Below are 20,622 nucleotides of genomic sequence, written 5' to 3'. Positions count from 1 at the left end.
AGAAGTGTGCATTCTCTGCTTAGACTGTTCTTTGGTTTCTGGGTTGTCATACTGAATCCAAATCTCATTGCCAGTAACAATAGACTTTAAAAACTCCTCCCCCTCATTATCATAATGCACAAGAAACATTAATGCTGATATCATTTGTTGCTTTTTGTGATCGTTATTCAACATTTTTGGGACCCAATGTGTATACAGTTTTTGGTATCCTAGGTCTTTAATCGCAATTGTGTACAGAGAAGAAATTTCAAATTTCTGAGATTTCTGTAGAAAGTTCACTTATTGTAAACCTCTGTTCGTCACAGACAAAATCAACAACATGCTCAACCAGGTGTACATTAGCAACAGACTTGCGTCCTTGCCCACCTTTGTCATGGACGTCCATTCGCCCTTCTTTAAATTTCCTACACCATTCCCGTACACTACCATTACTCCAAAAGATTTCACTATGCACAAGGCTTATTCTGCAATAGATTTCAGCAGTGCTACATCCTTCTGATTGCAGAAAACATATCACACTTTGCAGCTCATAGTTGGCAGGATCATTGTTTGTAACGGCCATGTTTAATTGCCCGTAGCTTGGCTCAGACTGATGGAATGGAGTCAGCAATGGCAGAGGTTGTGGTGGAGTGGTGGTGGCACAATCACGTGACACGACACACAGACTTGGCTCCCCTTATCTCTTCTTTACTTGAATGCATGATTGGAGGTTGAAAAAAAAACAGCCGTAGTATTATTATATAATTAAAATATGGGTAGTCCAAACCTGCACTGTTGAAACGAGAGTAAAGGAAAGTTGCCAAGAAAGGAATGATCATGAAAGGCAAAATATAGAAAGTAATGCCATGGATATTTCTGCAGAGACTTCTCAGCAAAGATAATGTAGACTCTCACAAATGAGAAGACACAACAGTCGATTTTTGCAGAATGAAAGTACTCATTGAGTCAGTTTAATACAAATTTTTATCAAACAAAACGCAAGAGCAATGTTCTCACTGCCTTGACTTAATATACAAGGAAGGAGAGTTACCAGAAGCTGCACTCATGAAATTTGATGACAGGCTATCAGAGTGAAAGATGTTGATGGTTGCATAGCCATTTCATCAGTTTGAACAACATTCAAAGGGACAAAGGTATGTGGAGGTGACGAGCGCAGAATGCAACTTCTCATATCAAGCTGGGTTGCAACAGTTCACAAACTGCAGGGTACAACTTTTGAAAAGGCAGTGATAAACCACAGCAAGAAAAATCTTGCCAAGGGGCTGATTTATGTCTCTCTGACCAAATAAGTTATTAAAAGACCACGTGATGATAAAGCTCTGACAGAAATGATGAGGTTGCATAATCTGTCCAACTTATAGGTTTCATTATTGTGAGCAGACATTTGGACAAGGTTTGTGAGTACCCGGTTAAAAAAAGTTTTTATAATAACTATAGAATATTATTTATTGGAAAATTATAATATTTAACTCGTTTCATACAGGGTATTGTTAGTTGGGAGCTTGTTGTATGACTATTAATTTAATAATATTGCAAAGTTACAATTTATTATTGCATAATACAAATATAAATATTTATATTATAATTTTCTAATTAGCGATAATACACTTTACCGTTTTATATAAATATTTAATGTAGGTTTAATATTTATATGCAGTTAAGAGGAAAGTAGCCAAGAATAAAAAGGAATGTTATTTAAGGAAGAAAATTAAAGAAAGAAATGCCATGAATATTTCCACGGAGACTAAACAATGACAATATAGACTGTTATTAATATCCTAGTCATACAGGGAAAAGAGCAACATGGTACTGGTGCGAGCAGTCAGCAGCCAAGGGGTGTCAAGTCATTTGGTTGCTTTGGTATTTTTCCTAAGATTATCATCAGATTTGGTTAAAATGTATGTGGGACCATTCCAAAAGTATACGCCTTTGATTAAAAAAAATTGTCAAAATCTGTTTACTAACGTTGGAGATATTATATAACATATATTAAAAAAAAAATACAGTCGAATTGATGACCTCCTCTTTTTTTGAAGTCTCTTAAAAAATATTATATTTTTTGCATGATAGGTTTTGTTTAGGTATTCTGATTAATCAATTTTCCCCCCTCCCAGATTGTTCGTGCTGCTGATGATGTGAATAAAGCTGTAGTAGCTGGTGAACGACTGGTTGACAGTGGCTTTGCACCTGATACTGCAGCTACACGTGATCAGGTTGATTCTCTTGCTCGACAGCTTGGACGACTAGAGGAACGAGCTCATACCAGAGAAGATGAATTAGAAAGTATTCTTAATCGATTGCATGATTTCTGTGAAGGACATCAGCATGTACTTGATGACATTACTCAGGTATATCCATTATTTTGAATTAAACTGTATTTTTCTTTAAAACTGAATATAAGCAATTACTTGAAACTTTGTTTGTAATCAACTGTTTTGTTAATAAGTAGTTGTTTAATTTTAAAAGGAACAATATTGTTATTTGTTTTACTAAAGAAACAATTCAGTTAGAGATTTATAAAAAAAATTATAAAAACAATTTATTTTAAGGAATAAATACTGTATTAACGACAGATTATGATGATGTTTAACTGTTGTAATTACATAGGTTAAGTAACATGATTCTATCAATTTCTATGACACTTATGATCAAAACTATAATTTGTTTTATGAAACTGTGCGCCCAAGTGTTTCACACAATTAATTGTGAATTTCAGCAGCATATTATGTCTTCTTGTGTTTAGAAATCTAATCACTGATTGAACTTCACACCTGGTGGGATTTGTTATTACCACACTCATTTTGCAGCAAACCAAAACATAACAGTAAGATGATTCTAATTTAATTTTATGCAATCCATCCGAGAAAAAACAATTCTCTTTACTTGTAATGTAAAAATGAAGTAAAACTGACTTGTAATACAAAGATTAAAAAATTTTGATAAAATTATATTTTTACCTTAAAAATAAAAATTTTAAGAAGTACGTCGCAGTTGTATTAAAATTTCAAGTAAAACAGAAAGAAATAATTGTTACCTCATATTTCTTCAATACCCGATAAGCTGCTGTACGCTGAACTATTGTCAGTGTTTCCCAAATTTATCACATACCTTCAATAATACTTTCACCCCAACTGTCTGTTTCTCATAATTTTTTTCTTTAATTATATGTTGAATACAATTTTTCCAAGCATATTCACCTACTCTTCTATCAGTAAACCTTTTACATCACTAAATGTTGGGTTATTAATTCCTTATGTAGCCTTTCAGTTGTGCTCATGTTAATTCTGTCGGGTTAAAATTGCAGTAGGATGGAGGAAGATGCAACATGACTTAATTTTTTGATTTTGTGTTTTCATCTACTTTATAATGAATACATTTATATTTGCCTGATTTTTCTATTTCTAAAAGTTCTACTTTTAATATGTCTTCAGTGTATACGATTTTCTTAGATTTTAACTATTTGGCAATTTCCAATTTTCAGGTTGAAACTTTTGGAATTTTGTCATTTTTCAGGCAGTGGTATGGCAGATCTTCCATTACTGTGATGGATCCTTCAGCAGAAATTTTGACAGTTTTTTTAAACCGATGTATAAAATTATCACCATTCATTTCATCTTTATACTCTCGGGAAGAGCTGGATTCAAATATTCGTAAAACCACCATTAAAAAAAAAAAACCCCTTAACATTTCCTATATGCATTACTATTAATCATTTACTTTTTCCAGATGGGTTTTTCACACCAGTTGACAAACCTTTCATAAAAGCATCTTTTGTGCTTTTTATTTCTCTTCTCACATTTCATGTTCAATCAATAAAGAATTTCTTTTTTCTGGATATGAAACAAAAATTTGTAATTTTAAGAACGATGTACCATAATTCTAGAAAAATTTGGGAGTTCAGAATCTTTATTCACAGCATTTAATACTTTGTTCAAGTTAAGCTTTTATTTCAATCTTGTTGAAATAAAATGAATGAACTTTTTTTGCAGTTTTAGTAAAAATCTTTTCAGTTGTTCACATGCTTTTGAGTCATTTTAGAGCCAAAATGTTTACTATCAATTTTGTGTTTCTTTATTATATTCAAAATTGTTCTTCTTGCAGGTTTTATATTCAAAACCTGTCACACTACTTGGTTTCCAACCATTGCCTCTAACTGCAGTTTAGAGTTCTCTTGTTTTAAGGTTATATGTATCGTACTGGCTATTTTTTTTCGGAGCTACTAAGGGTTTTCCCAGTTTATGTTTCACAACAGAATCGTGCTCATTGTTTAAACCCAATTGCCACAAAAACACGGGTAAATTAAAATTAATGAAAATATCACTGTATAAAACATATAAAAATGAACTACAAAATTGTATTGTACCTTATATACAATAACACAGACTGAAATACTTTCTTTTGCTTAACTGAATGATGGTGTGAAGCATTACAAATGATGTTATTATTATTAAACAGTAACAGACTCGACAAAATTTTTAATTGCTTATCATTGGCATGTCACAGTGCCAGTTAAGTGATAGCTTACTGCACGTTATTATTCCCATAAAGCAATAATTGCACTTCATGTGGGAGTGACAGAATGACAACCTAAACTGCCGAGATATTACTCGTTCATGCTGAATCATATTTATATCTCCTGCACGGTTTCAGGAGACTAGGATTAAGTTTAATGACAGAAATCATCTTTGAGTAGTAATGTTGTTTTATAAACCATAATAATATCTTGAGTAGAAACATACTTTGCCCATATCCAGTTGATTATTGTAAAAGGTATCTGCCACTGGAGATCCTGGAGTCATTTTGTAAGATTTTAGAAAATGCTTGTATATTTAATTATGGATAAGGTACCAAAGAATTTTAGGCCTTAATTAAAGTATGTGAGGTCCTGATCATTTTTACAGTACGAGTGTTAGAACTAAAAACATTAAATAAACTGGTAATTGGAGTATTATAGCAAATTTTCATGATTATTACACCTGATGCAGGAGGTGACTTGGACTATATAGCACAGGACTAAGGACTACAAGTTTGGTAGTCTTATTTTTCTTAACTTAAAACTCAATTCTAAATTGTTTAGAACATTGATAAATAATGCAGTGCAGAATTCCTGAAAGAGACCTAAAATATTAGTTGTTAGAGAAAGATTACTGGGTACACATTGAATAACTGTGGACCGTAATACATGAGTCCTTGAAGAAGATAATGTATTTTTTTTTTAATTTTCTTGGTTACATTCACTCAAGTTGTAAACTAGATTATGGGATGCGGTTGCTGTATACTGATTAATCACTCATGATCAATGTTTTCAAGCAAATGAACATTTTTGTGTTAATAGACGTTGATTATTCAGTTTAATTTCCAAAATTAACTTTTTAATCTTTGCTTTTAAGGTTTGCTTATTCTAGCAAGAGCAGTACGTGAGACGTTTAAATTAAGTTGTTACATCAATCTAAAAGAAGGCACTCTGAATCTTTTTTCATTAATGAGAATAATTTTCCATAATGACTGGGCAGTCACTACTAAGCTTAATTGTACACAGATACTACTATATGGTATAAACCAAGTCTTTTTGTATATGGATGTAGTCAATTTATTCATCATTTTTTCCTCTACCTATAATATATTTATTTTTAGAATTAAAAAAGTTATTGTTCTTTGTAGGCTAGTGAAGATCTACGCAGATTGAAACCAGTTGGTTCAGAGGTTGAAGTTATTAAAGCTCAACAAGATGAATTTGCTCAGTTCAGGCAGGCAGTAGTTGAACCATTATCACACTCTGTTGATGATTTAAATCGTGTAGGTCAAGGTTTAATTCAGTCTGCGGCTGGTGGTGTTAATACTACTGTATTGGAAAAAGATCTTGAAAAAATGAATGATCGTTGGAATACACTTAAAGATAAGGTGAGGGCTGATTATCAGATTTTGTTTTGATTTATTAAGAAACTTGATTGTCTAACCTTAATTTGTTGTACAAAATATTTCATAGTATTCATTTCTTGTGGGCTATAAATAAAATTATAATGTAATTTCTCAAGATCTCAAGTATTGGATCATAACTTGATTCAATAATTAGTTTCTGTGATTACTTAAATTTGCATGTGGATCTTGATTTCTATTTTTGTGGTTGCTTTGTTTCACATAAACGTATTTATTTTTTTATTTTTTTGTTTTTTGTAACCTCAGAATATTATTTATAAATCTTTAACTTATTTATTATTTATTTTCACAGTAATAAAATGTTAAACTTATTTTTTTACAATAATTATAATGTCATGATAGTTAATCTGTAACTGCACATACATCCAATAAAAATTATTTTTCATGTTTTTGTATTTTGTAGTTGAATGAAAGAGATAGGAGACTTGATATTGGATTGTTGCAATCTGGAAAATTCCAAGAAGCTCTGGAAGGTTTTGCAAAATGGCTCAGCGATACAGAAGAAATGGTTGCTAACCAGAAACCACCATCAGCAGATTACAAGGTTGTCAAAGCACAGCTTCAAGAACAGAAGGTAAAATAAAATATTTTAATCTCATTTGGTTTTAATGTTTCAAATCTTGTAACAATGGGAACTTTTATTAAAAAATCTGTTAGAGTGCACAAATTAAAATCATTAGTATAGGATAGTATGACTTGTTTTCAAATGGCTGAACTTCAGTTGAGAGTGACAACATAGTACTGATAGGATGTTAAACTCTGAAATCCAAATATCATTTACATTGTGCGCAGTTTGCTAGTGGAAATCATCTGTGACCATGACAGAAATTGCAAATTACATTGCGATTAGCTGTGGTTTCCTATTTATGATTTTAATGGATGATTAAGCTTGTGAGTAGTGGCTGAAAAATTTGTGGAGGGTCTGTGTCATCTTTATGCTGACACAGAGGATACAAGAAATAATTTTTTGGTATGGTACAAGAAACCAGATCTGTGGGAATCACTAAAGTGGCAGTTGCATCACTATAATGCACCAGCCCATTCATCATGTCCATATCAAAATCTTTAGGTTAGAATTTTTGAGGATTACCAGGCTCCTAACTCAGGAGACATGGCTCTTTATGATTTCTGGTTTTTTCCCAAACCAAAGATGCTACTGTAAGGGCTCCACTTTGATAGTCATGAAGAGATTATAACAACGCAACAACACAGTTAATATACATTCCAAAAAATTCCTTTTCCAGTGATGGAAAATTTCAATTTCCAGTAACAGAAGGATTACTGATTTAAGTGTGTGAAATCGCAGGAAGATTACTTTGTAGTGGAGTAGGTTTGTATTGCCTTTGAAGTCATTAGATAACCTACTTTTTTCTTGTCCTATGTTTTTGAACAGACTTTATGCATGCATTAATACTTGTAACCCATTCATTTTGAGAATATATAAGGCTGGAATACTAAATTGTTTATTGATTTGAAGCTGAAGAGGAAAATACATAAACATAACATGTAAAGATTCAGAATTTCCCAAAAATTTGTTACTTTTTAAACTTTTTTTTTTTAATCTTTCTTTTGAAGTCATTAAATACTACTTCACCAGTGGTTTGGCTTTTAGGGTAGGATGTTATCTAAAACATCTTATCTAACTAAAATGATACATAAATTGACAAAAAAACAGTTATCCTCTGAATATGATCGGTAAGTAAAATAAGAAATATATTGTTATAAACATTCATTCACAGTGTTCTGCCATTAGGGCAGGTGTCCTGTCATGGCTGGTACTCTCCACCTTGTTCTGTCCTTTGCTAACCTCTGTTTTAGCAGATTTTCCTTTTCCATAATCCCATACATCATTTGAAATCTCTTCCTTTCGTTCCATTTCCCAAGCCCTCTACCGCATCCAGTAATAAACACCTTCTCATACAATGTCCTGGCCGATTCTTTTTTGTATATTCAGTCATATTTAGCATTTTCCTGTTCTCTCTGATTCTCCTTTATTACTTCTTCATTTGTTACACGGTCTTGCCAACTGACGTTATGTTTTTGCGCCACACCCACATCCAAAAGCCTCAATTTGTTTTCTGTCTGCCTTTCTCATCGTCCACATTTCAACTCCATAGAGCATCACACTCCAAATCTCATTTATCTCTTCCTTAATGCTAAGTTTAACTTTTCATACGGCAGTCTTCCCTTCTTATTAAATGCCTGTTTACTTCTTGATATTCTTGTTTTAATTTATATTGTGCAAGTCAGGATGTCAGTTATTAAGCTCCCTAAGTACTAAAACTCCTTCACCTACTTTAAACTTGCATCCTAATGCCATTGACCGTATGATACCTTTTCCTTTAGCAGCGATTTTCTCACTCCCAGGACATTACAGTGTCCTGGTTTTTATTCGCTCAACCACTCTCCTCAAAGGCTGTTGGCACTTGGTAGAAGGGTGATCACTTATACCGATGATCCCTTGGTTACCATAACCTGAAAACAGAGTGCGCCATATGCCAACCATATTACCATGTGAGAAGGTGAGGTTGACATTTGTAAGAAAGAGATTGTTTGAGACGGATCTCATACCTTACACCCCTTCAATTTGATTCTGTGTGCTTAAATTCTGTGTACTTAAATAGGGATTAATTTCTCCAACTTGCAGGGTTTTTTTTTAATGATTTAAAGGAAGTATTGTAGTCTAGATTTCAGTGGGCAGGAATTAAAGCAAATAAAATTCAAAGAATTTTCAAACCGCTGAATTCCATTTTTTGTAATTTTAATTGGGAATTCCCAGTCGAAACATAACAAGTAATAGATTCTCTCTAAAGTAGTAATTAATACTAAAAAACAGATTCCCCAACAAGTAATAGATAAGAACTGGTAACCTGATAACGGTTTGGCAGTTCGGTTCAAACTATGAATATTTCTTACACCGATAGGATCATCCTCATCATTGACATAGAAAAATATTACTACATATGCTGTAGCATTTATAGCAGCAGCAGCATGGATTCCAAATCATTCTTGTCTTATATGTATGGCGGAAGTACAATTATGTTAATTTTGTATTAAATGAATTTAATTATGAATAATTAAATCCATTTAGTAAAAAAATTAAAATTAAAATTTTACTTAAAATTTAATAAAAAATTTTATTAAAAAAAAAGAATGAAAAAGCTAAATGTTCTTTGACTTGTTATTTAGTTTAAAAAGGTCTCTTTCTTTTTGGGTGCAAATTCTTCATTTATTTTTACTCTTATAAAGGACAATTTATATTGTATATGAGCAGGATAGGGGTTATTTGACAGAATCTAGTTAGTTTTGGTGGGATTTAAGATTCCGAATTGTTAACCTAAACCCTGATAAATTACTCTAATATTTTAATATCTATCTCGTAATATTTGTATACTTGTTCTGCAATTAATTATTATTAAAATCTGAAAATTTTATTTTTGTTTATAGTTCTTGAAGAAGATGTTAATGGATAGACAGCAGTCTATGTCTTCTCTTTTTGCTATGGGTAAAGAAGTAGCAGCAGGTGCTGATCCTACAGAAAGAAAAGCTGTTGAAAGGCAGCTGAAAGAGCTTACAGCTCGTTTTGATAATTTATGTGAGGGAGCTGCTCAAAGAATGGATGCTTTACAGCAAGCTATGGCTGTTGCTAAAGACTTTCAGGTAAAATGAAGAAACGCTTTATTCTTTATCTTTTTATGATTCCTTATTTAGGACTATTTCATTGTTATTTGTGCTACAGAATATATAATTATTGTATGCTAAAGTATAAATTATTTAACGATTTGAAGTAAAGTTATGAAGTACTAGATTCTTTGTATAAATTTTTGCCAGTTAATTATGGAGGAATGAAAATTTTATTAATGTTACTGCCACTTAAAAGCTTAGCACAAATCAATTGAAGTTAATGGAGGAGCGAAAGACTAAGTAGTTGGTAACTGATAAAAAAAGTGGAGTATCACTATTTGGGAAGTTGCTGTAGAAGTTTTTGTTTCATGGTCCATGGAAAAACAGTTATAACTGATTTTTTTTTATTACATGATATAAGTGACAGCTAAAATTTATACTGAAATTGTTAAATTTTGACCAAAAATTTCATTGTAAAAAAGTTGCTTAGGAAATAGTAAATGAAGTCACTGATAAAAAAAGTTTCTCCAACCGGTAATAACTGCTGATGAATCTTGGGTGTTCAGATATGACATTAAAACAAATACGTGAATGTCATAATCAAAGACTCTAATTGAATAGACTGAAAAAGCAAATAATTTTGATCAAATTTTGAAAGTTTTTCTTACTGTTATCTTCAGTTACCGTGCCATTGTGTTCCATAAATTTTTTTCATGACGTACTATGGTCAATAAAGAATATTACTATTTGGCCATGTACATCATTTTGATGAAATTATCTGTAAGAAAAGAGCAGTTATATGGTTTGGCAAGTTATAGAAATTACAAATTGCACTATGTAAATGTATGAGCTTCATATGTCTTTCTTTGTTTGATAAGCTTTAGACAAAAATATTATAGCGGTAGTGTAACTTCTGCATTCATCACATATTTGTTTATATAGTTCAAATAGGTCTCTTTCTTTTTTGGTGCAACTTCTACATTTACTTTTACTCTTATAAAGGACAATTTATGAGTATGTAATACTCGTCATAATTGTATTTATGAGTATGTAACTGATTTATCTCTCCTGAGAATGAAAAAAACTGTGAAAGGAAATATTTTTAAATGTCTGAAAAATTTTTAATTTCAAGTTTTCTCACTTTTTTAAATTGATCTTTGTGAGTAGTAGTTATATAACTGAAATTTATATTTTGGAAACATTCATGGAATCTGAAGACAATTGATCTTAACGCTGTGTTATCTTTATATTGTGAATTAAAATACCAACATTTAATTACACAGTACAAACTTCACTTCTGTAAGTTACTTCTATGTAATGCTTTCTTCAGGATGAAATATTAGTTTTACATGTGTTTTAATTATAAATCTCTGATGTTTAAGGCTAGGTATACTGATTGTCAATTAATATACTTCTATGTAATGCTTTCTTCAGGATGAAATATTAGTTTTACATGTGTTTTAATTATAAATCTCTGATGTTTAAGGCTAGGTATACTGATTGTCAATTAATATACAAGTGTATTTGTGCATCTTATTTTCTTTTAACACTTGATTAAAAAAAGAAAAAAAAAGAATGCCAGTAGTAGCTGTTACTCAGAATTATCGGGATGAATATTTTTGTATAAAAATAATTAAAACACATTAAAGACTGAAGAAATATTTTTAAATATTATATTTCGGTCATTGAGGTAAAATGGATTACTCTCCAGTTATTTTAATTCAGTTACCGAGGACAGTATTTACATACAATTTTTAATGTCATTTTTTTAAAATTATATGTGTGTAAAATTATCTGTTCTGTTCTGAGAAAACATTTCCTCAGTAGCACTGAAAAAAAAAACTGTCTATAAGCAAATGAACTACACATCCAAAAGTAGGAGCTAGTATTAAATGTTAAAATGTTATGAAGAAATTGTGTGATTTAATTAAATAACAAAATTTGGGTTTAAATGTTTCTAATTTCGTAGTTCAGCTGTTTGCAATAATTACCAGATGTTTGGTTGGATTTGAAAATAAAAAATGGATTAGGGATAATTGACATCGACTACAATCATTTGATCACAGTTAAACATTATTTTAATTTTGTTTCAGTATCGGATAATTCCTTTAATATTTTTCTCACAAACCCTTCAAAGATCTATTTCTTTAGCAGTTCTTTAAACTTGTTTCATATTATATGGTTTTACAATCTCCATTTATTTTTTTATAAAGTACTTAAATCGCCCGCAATCTCTCTGACCGTTCTGCAGTTTAGAATTTCCTAATCTATTTTTAAACACTGACAATGGTTTGTTTTTATAGAACTTGAAACACTAAATTAAATATACCGATAACTATATTGTAATTTTATTGAAAACGTATAATTAAAATGTGGACTCAAAGGAAAACTGTTGGGTTAATTTTTTTATGTAAAAACTACAGTTCCACCAGTCATTATAACAGTGAAAGTTTAATGGGACATGATTTATTCAAGCAAATTACATGACAGAAACTGGTATACATGTACTTTTTGTTGGTAACAGAAAGTAATTTGTAACCATCAACTGAATTTATAAAATACTCAAAATAGTTTTCTTGAAAAGGTTTGCATATTTTTAAATGGTAATTAAACTTCCTGTCTCCTATACATCTAAAATAAAAGATCATCATAAATTAAATAAGATTTAAAATCTTATTATTAGGGAAGTACGAGGGCCATTTGGAAAGTAACATCAGATTCATTATTAAACAAACACCAATTGATAAAAAATCCATTTATTATATTTATCTTCTAGCTGCTTTTCTGCATAATTGCCATCCAGATTAAGGCACTTCTCATATGTGTAAACAAGTTTTTGAATACCGTAGTCATAAAACTCTGCCACCTGTGAATTAAGCCAAGTAGTAACACCATTTTTTAACTCCTTGTCATTTTCAAAATGCTGCATTTCTAACCATTTCTTCATTTTTGGGAAAAGGTGATAATCACTGGAAGCAAAATCAGGACTGTATGGAGGATGGTTAAAAAACTTCCATTTGAAGTTGAGTGCTTACAGCAGTATGTGGACGAGTGTTGTCATAAAGAAAAATGATGCCTGAACTCAAAATTTGTGGAATACTAACCTCTAAATTATGATTTCATACAGCACTGTTTGTGATATCTAAGGAAAAATAGGATAATTCTGTTATCGTGAATTGATGATTTTCTCAAATTTTCACATCGATACTTGCAACAAGTTCATCTGTGACAATTTAAGGTCAACCACATTTTCATTGCCGTGAATGTCTGTTTGACCTTCCCAAAAATATGGCACCATTGTCTTACTGCACTGTCACTCGTAATATTCCCTCCATAAAGTTCATGATAAATTTCACCAGCTGACAGGTTTTTGGTGTGAAGAACATGAGCGGATGATGGCACATACTTCATAGTCGGCTGGATTTTCTATGACAGCAGTCATTTTGAATGAGCCACTGTGTATTGCTACTTTTATGTATGTTACATGTTGTGGTTGGTATAGGTCATTACATTGTAATTATGTAAAATTATAATAACCTTATTAATTGAATATTATTATTAAATTATTTCAATTTATTATTAAGCACAATAAGAGAAAAATGTAAAAATGTACTACATGTATCAGAATTAGTGCAGTCAATTTTCCATGACGTTCAATAACAAAAGTGTGTGTGCATGTATGCTCATACATACGTAATTAGATTTACAAATTATACAGATTATGTATATAAATTAGTCATTATTAGTTATAAATTAAACATGTTAATTTTGAATTAAAGTATTTTAATTAAAATCAGAATTGAATCAACATTAAAAAAAAATGAGCGATAAAATTATTTCCTGATCCAATTAATATGATTAATTTTATAATAATTTTCTTGAGCCAGCTTTTATGTCTAATAAGTATTGTTTTTCAGGATAAGTTGATCCCAGTTGTTGAATGGCTTGATAAGACAGAGAAAAAGATTAAAGACATGGAATTAGTGCCGACTGATGAAGAAAAAATTCAGCAAAGAATACGTGAACATGATGTAAGTGTTTTCGATTTAAGTCGTTAACTGTCAAAATTGAAATTCATTGTTTGTAATGAGATTTTTAAAATTCTAATAACGAGACTTTTAAAATTCTAATATATAAATATTAACTGTGAAATATTTCAACGTATTTTAGATATTTTTTATGTTTATTGATTGACCAACTAATGAAAGTAATGAATTCTTTTACCGTGAATTATTAAGAATTTAGTATTTGTCATTTTAGCACTTTTTAATGAATTCATCTTTTTCACTTCACAATGCTCAAAAGTATTAAATAGTTTTAGAGGACTATTAGACATAATTAATTAGTAAATAATAAATTAAGGATCCTGAGTGAGATAGTTAAAAGAAATTCTTAAAGTATCCTCTTGGACTATGCAATACCTGCTACTTCTGATTGGGTTCCACCTGCTTCAAGGATCTGAGAAATTGAATGGATGAAGTAAAAATAAAATACCAAATAATTCAACATTTTCATGTTAAGAACATTTGTTTATTATTATTAAACAATAGAAACAAGTGGCAAGAAACATTACAAAGATATATGAAAAAAATTATTTGTTTCTTACACATTATAACTTACAATAATTGTAAGTTTATAGTTCATTATAATTCAAAAAATATCTTTGTGTAATTGAATGGGGTTTAATGAATGATTTTATAACTCAGATTTTTTTACAACTGCATTTTTATTTTTACTGTTACTAATTTTCAGGCTTTACATAATGAAATATTACGTAAGAAATCTGATCTCTCAGATCTAACAGAAGTTGGTAGCAACTTAATGGCTCTTGTTGGAGAAGAAGAAGCTGCAGTTACTGCTGATAAAGTTCAAGATACAGCTGATAGATATGCTGCCCTGGTTGATATGTCTGATGCTGTAGGACAGTTACTTGAAGCTTCGAGAGCTGGTTTAAGACATTTGGTACTTACTTACCAGGACTTACAGGTAATTGAATTTCATCTATTCAGTTCAGTTCCAAAAAAAAAAAAAAAATCTATAATTTTAAAAAAAATATACAATACTAAGTTTTTATGTTTTTTATTTTTCATGTAGTGGTATAAATTTTTTATATACTAGGAAAAAATATTATTAACACTATTGTTTGATGTTAGTAAATTATTTTATTTAAAAAATGTGTTACTTTTCTGTTGTAATGCAATGACCTTTTACCAATTTTTATCTGTGAAAGGCTGTGAGATACAACTGTATTTGTCTAAGTACAATAACTGTTGTACTATAATTGATTGAGAAGTTAAATCTGTGAAACGACAGTGTCACATTTTATGGTCTCATTTTTCTTGCAGTATTATTTTGAGTCACTGACTACATCATGTTCTTTCTGCTTTCTTGATTTCCGTATGAATGAAATTTATTTAACTAGCTATTTTAAATGAAATACTACAAATTTTTTTGTAGTATTTAATTTCAAATACAAATTAGGTTCATATTATTTTTCTTAAATTCAATATAGTATGAAATCAAATTTTTCATGCCTGTGTGTTTTTACTGAGAGGAAGCAGCACTTTTCTTCAAGTTTTTTTGTTAAATAAGAATTTTTTTAGCTCATTTTGAAAAATATTTAGACGTATTTTATCAATAAAACTTTGTAATTGGTTAACTCATGCATTCTAAATTAAAAATGTGATTTTTTTTCTTAGCATCGTTCTTTTATGCAACAGTAATTTAAAAATGTGACAGAAGTCAGAATGCATTCATGCAAGTGAAATTTAGAAAACAGCTGAATTTTCTTTGAATTGGATTATCTGTTTTTATGATAATAGGGGATTAAAAAAAAAAAGGTATATATTATTTCACCTTTTCTGGAGATAAGTCACTAATATCATTCGTTAGAGCAAGGACTGTTTATTATTACATTATATTTCTTCTCTGTATAATACTATGAATGAATTCTTTTTCTTAATATCTTAAGGTTTTATTCAAGATTGACGTAAATTATCCTGTTACATTGATTGGTGCATTGATTAGTGATAACATATGTCATCTGGCATCATGTGTGGCCAATTTAATTTTAATGAAGCTTGCAGTATAAATTTATCTTAACTAGGATTCAAATCATAACTATGATTTAACTTGAAGTATTAATGGTGCTGTATACCTACTCTCCTACTGATAGTAGCTTTTGGTATTTCGTTGTTCAATGTGAATGCTAAAACAATTAATTGAATGAAAATTAAAGCTCATGAAATTTGTTAAAATTTTAAAGAAACGTTTCTTTAAATTTTGAACAAAGCTTGCCTGAGATGTCTAAGGATGTTTTTAACTGGAGAATGAGGTTTTTAAGACCTCTTGATTATTTTTTTAATGTTATTTATTTACTGAGAATATATTTTAATAAAAAATTTCATGGTTTGTAAATTAAACCTTATAAAATATGAAAAAAAACCTTTTTATATAATAATTTGAATTAGAATTAAATTGATAGTTCTGAGTACACTTTTAAGTCCTCGATACAGTGGAGTTCTGGATAATTAAACTTATGTGTATAAAAACACCTTTTTGGGGGACGGGAGACAAAAACTCAGTATCAAGAACTTTTTTTTTGTAGTACAAAAAATGGTTGTATGCGACACAAAAAACAAGAAAAGACATATTAGAAATTTATTAACAAATGATGGTTCACTGCAGTTATTATGAATGTTAGTTGCATAGCATGTTAATTATCAGATAAACTCTTGCACTCATCCTGAGAGGGTTAATTTGATTAGAAACTTCAGGCCCCCTACGCAAATCCTAAGTTGTTGGAGAAATAATCTTTGAGATAGTAATAACATAAAATTGTGTTTCTAGTTCAGCCAGATCATGATAACAACCTTTCGTCCAAAAAGATTATTGTTATATCTCTTCTTTTCGCTAGCACCAAAGTGGTTATAAAATGTTATGATTGTATGACGTGAAGTGTGATCATTTAAGATTTGGAGTACTTGTTAGACTACCTTATATTGCATTGCTTGTTACCGAAATACTTTTTATTGCAATTTTTGAAGTTCAGATGAAGTTACCATTATGTGAGCAAGTATTTTTCTTCTGTCTGATTTTAGGCTTGGATGGAAAGTATGGAGAACAGACTAAGTAAGTACAAAGTCCTAGCTGTACACACTGATAAGCTGTTAGAGCAGATGGAAGATCTTGCAGTAAGTAATATTGTTTTTCATACAACTTTTGTAATAATGTTTGGTTCTCAACTTTTATTTTTTCTATGAGTTAAATAATAGTGTTTAATTTATTTAAAATAATAGTTACAGATTTAATTTATCATAATTTTTTATAATTTCTGCCGAATTTGTTTCTGTGGATCTAACATTTTGTAATTATTACTGTACTACATTGTATTATTTATTTAGTCATGTTTAGCCTAAGCACTCTCATATGGTAAATACCATATGATGGATTATTTGTCTTAACATTATCTAGTTTAAGTCTGAACTTTATTTTAGTTTTTATTATAATTGTGAAATTAAAATATTGAGTAAAATTGTTAAATTATAGTCTTATATTGTAATTAAGAAAATGAACATTTTTTTATAGGTTATTAATTATATATATTTATAATATATCTTATTAATTATATTTTAAATGTAATACATTAGAGAAGTGTGTAAACAGTGGTTATAAATGTTTAAATATCTATATTTAAACGTGCGCTGCTGATCTGTTATGGGCTACTGAATTTAAAAGAAATTCTATAAAATTATATATAACAATGCTTGAAACAATTCTGTTTCATGTATATGATATTTTGATTTTATATTAAAAAGTATTTTCTTTTTTATTATTAACTACCACCATATTACTTGGCATAAACTTGATGAAATTTACCCTAACAAATTAATAAAATCATCTTGTGACATATTTATGGACACTCAAGAATTATAAAGCATGATAGTATTTTCCTCCTGTTCTATAATTTTTTTCTCTGATGATTAAAATAATGTTTATTTTTATTACATTCTGGAGTTATTGAACATAACATTAGAAATTTTAAGTTAGTGTTTAGCATATCAAAAGCCTTAATTTAAAATTATATTAATGTTTTAATACTTTTAAAAAAATTCTTTGATAGGATTTAACAGAGGAAGTATCAAATCATCAGGGAGATGTTGATGGAACAGTTGATTCTGGTTTGGAGTTAATGAAACATATCTCCAGTGATGAAGCATTACAGTTGAAGGATAAACTTGATAGTTTGCAGCGAAGATACAATGATTTGACCACTAGATGCTCTGACTTGTTAAAACACGCACAAGAGGCTCTTCCATTAGTACAACAGTTTCACAATGCGCATAACAGGCTTGTTGATTGGATGCTTGCAGCTGAGACACAATTACAAGTTGCTGAACCTTCTGAGGATGACATTCAGCGTCTGGAACATGACATACAAGGTATTAAATCTTTTTAATGTGTTAAAAAAAATTTTTCCTTTTATTATTTAATATGATGTGCATAATCTCTATTATTACTAGAGGCTATTAGTTTTTTTTTATTATTTGTAAGCTATTATTAATAAATGATAGGGAATGCAGTTACCCATCCAGAAAGTGGACTTTTTTGTTTAACTTTAATCATTTATGGAAAAGTAGTACATTCAGTATGAATGCATCGCATTTGATCCTGGTATAGTTCATGAGTATTAAAGCAGATGATTATATTAATACAAATGTCTATTACGGACCAAAAATTGCCTTATTTATTTGTTATTGTTAAAATATGTGATTTTTCCTTGCCTGTTGTGGGGCAAAATCTTTTCTAAAGGTTTGTAAAAATCTTTTTTAAAGTGCCAAAACCTTTTAAAGGTTTTAATTTTTCCATAAAACTTAACACTTTTGATACTATTATATGGTGATTTTATGTATAAAATGTTTGTTTTGAGAGGGTAATTAGTTTGTTGCACCTTAAATTATAATATTACATTAAAAAAAATTAGTGTATACAATTTTTTCTGTATAAATAGTTAACTAATCTATGGTTCAGAGCTTAACATTTTTTTGCACTTGCTTGTAAAATTAAAATTATGTTTAACTAAATTAAAAAGGAATTTGCACCACTCTGACACACTTCCTGTAGTTAACAATATCACACAAACTAATAGTAATTCATTAAAAAATAGTCCTCTAAAAACTAAAAAATCTTTTACCAAACCTCTAGAAAGAAATCTGATCTGTGTGGGATTGTAGATGAAAAGAAATGGTTTTGTGAATGGTATAAAATCTTAAAAAGAAAAAATAGCAAAGAAACAAATTGAAAAGAAAAATGAGTAACTACTATACTTAAGGATTTATGTTACTTAAACATGTTATAAACATGTTTATAACTTAACATTCATGTTAATAAACTTAACATTTTGTAATTTTTATTTCTTATCTATACAAAATTGTTATGTGACTTCACCTTTCTAATTATGACTTTTATTCAGATTCTTTTATTTTCTGAGTTTTCTGCTGTCTTAAGATGTTCTAGTTGTTTGTTATAGAACTATCAGGTTTAAGTTGGAGCAGCATATTGTCTTGCTCAAGACCTGAAAAAAAGTTACAGTTTTTTCATTATTAACTTTAAATACAATTTTAGGTTATATAATGTTCATTACCATTCGTATGTAGTAAAGAATGTTAGTATTTAATGAACATGTATGTATACATAGATATATAAAGTATTTAAAATCTCATTTGTCCATGTTATAAATATTTTAACATTTTTATTTTTGGTTGTTTGTTTTTGGTAATTGGATGAAATGAATGTGTCTTATTTACTCATTGGATTTTTTCTATCTGTTGTAGAATTCAGACCTGTTTTGGAGACTGTTAACCTTATTGGTCCACAGTTGTGTCAGATATCACCTGGAGAAGGAGCTTCTACTATAGAGGGGCTTGTTATGCGTGATAATCGCAGGTTTGATGCAATTGCAGAACAAATACAGCGTAAAGCTGAGCGACTACATTTATCTAAGCAGGTAATCTCATTATTGTACATGTTAAAAACTAATGATAATAGGAATATGAAAATAATCATAGTAGAAACAAAAGATTGTGTTATATCAGAAGTTCAGCATGAATTATTCAGACTTACACTATGTTTTGTATTGCTTTAACCTATACTAAAATTTCTTTTATTTTTTACTGTAAATTATATTTATAAATGTTTTTAATAGATAAATTCAGATTGTCTAGGAGCTATTCAAGTTCCCAAATCCTTGGCAATTTTTTTGTTAACGATTTTAACAGTACACAATAACAAGTAACAGTAAACAATACTAAAATATTGCTTGAAGAACCTGTAGTTTATTTCTGTAACTAATGGATGACTCCTTGCAAAAATGATAAACAATCATTAATATGTTAGGAGATTTCATCTTAGGAGCCAGTCTTAGAATAAAAAAAAGTGTTTTAATGTTTACTTTTAAATTATTCTAAATAACCTTTTGAAAAACCTTATAAAATGATAACCAGTCTTTTAAGAATCCCATTTATAATCTTAACGGTCATAAATGTAGATATATCCTGGCCTCACCGTTAACTGCATTTTCTGATAAAGTGATAAAGAAACTAGCATATTCTAAGTTACTTTTAGTATGATAAAATAGACCATGAAATGTTTTGCATTAGCTATGAACTGTTTTCCAATAATATGAGCAAGATACAGTATTCATGGTTATTTGCTGAAATCAGGAAATTTACATCATTTGGTGGAAGTAAAACTGATTAAACCGATTCAACAATAGTTTTGGAACATTATGTTTTATTATGAGAGTAAGTCAATTATTATCCGCAATGTAGTTATAAATTTTATTGCAATACAAATAGGAAACTTACATGTACATCATTTTTCAACATAGTCTCCTTGCATTTCAACGCACTTGGTCCATCATTGCACAAGCTTCCTGATGCCCTCATAAAAGAAGGTTTTCGGTAAAGCTGCGAGTCAGGAATGCAGCGCTTCTTTCACTGTTTCGTCCGAGGTAAATCGACGGCCCCTTAATGCCACTTTGAGTGGACCAAACAAGTGGTA

General features: G+C 29.8%; 1 protein-coding gene across 31 annotated transcripts in view; it reads left to right on the top strand.

Annotated features, from left to right (window-relative positions):
* shot (dystonin-like protein short stop) overlaps positions 1-20,622 on the top strand; it is a 644,960-nt gene that overhangs the window by 485,727 nt on the left and 138,611 nt on the right. For all 31 annotated transcript variants that reach the window (XM_075363589.1, XM_075363494.1, XM_075363728.1 and 28 more), the window contains 9 exons: positions 2,115-2,348; positions 5,662-5,901; positions 6,341-6,511; positions 9,385-9,597; positions 13,479-13,592; positions 14,314-14,547; positions 16,662-16,754; positions 17,684-18,002; positions 19,395-19,567. In XM_075363589.1, coding sequence (XP_075219704.1) covers positions 2,115-2,348; positions 5,662-5,901; positions 6,341-6,511; positions 9,385-9,597; positions 13,479-13,592; positions 14,314-14,547; positions 16,662-16,754; positions 17,684-18,002; positions 19,395-19,567 — 1,791 coding nt within the window. The remainder of the gene's footprint in view (positions 1-2,114; positions 2,349-5,661; positions 5,902-6,340; positions 6,512-9,384; positions 9,598-13,478; positions 13,593-14,313; positions 14,548-16,661; positions 16,755-17,683; positions 18,003-19,394; positions 19,568-20,622) is intronic.

Source organism: Lycorma delicatula, chromosome 1 (genome assembly GCF_047948215.1).
Source record: "Lycorma delicatula isolate Av1 chromosome 1, ASM4794821v1, whole genome shotgun sequence".
Lineage (NCBI taxonomy): Eukaryota > Metazoa > Arthropoda > Insecta > Hemiptera > Fulgoridae > Lycorma > Lycorma delicatula.
The sequence above is the reverse complement of the archived record's forward strand: the minus strand, read 5'-3'. Positions and strand labels throughout refer to the sequence as shown.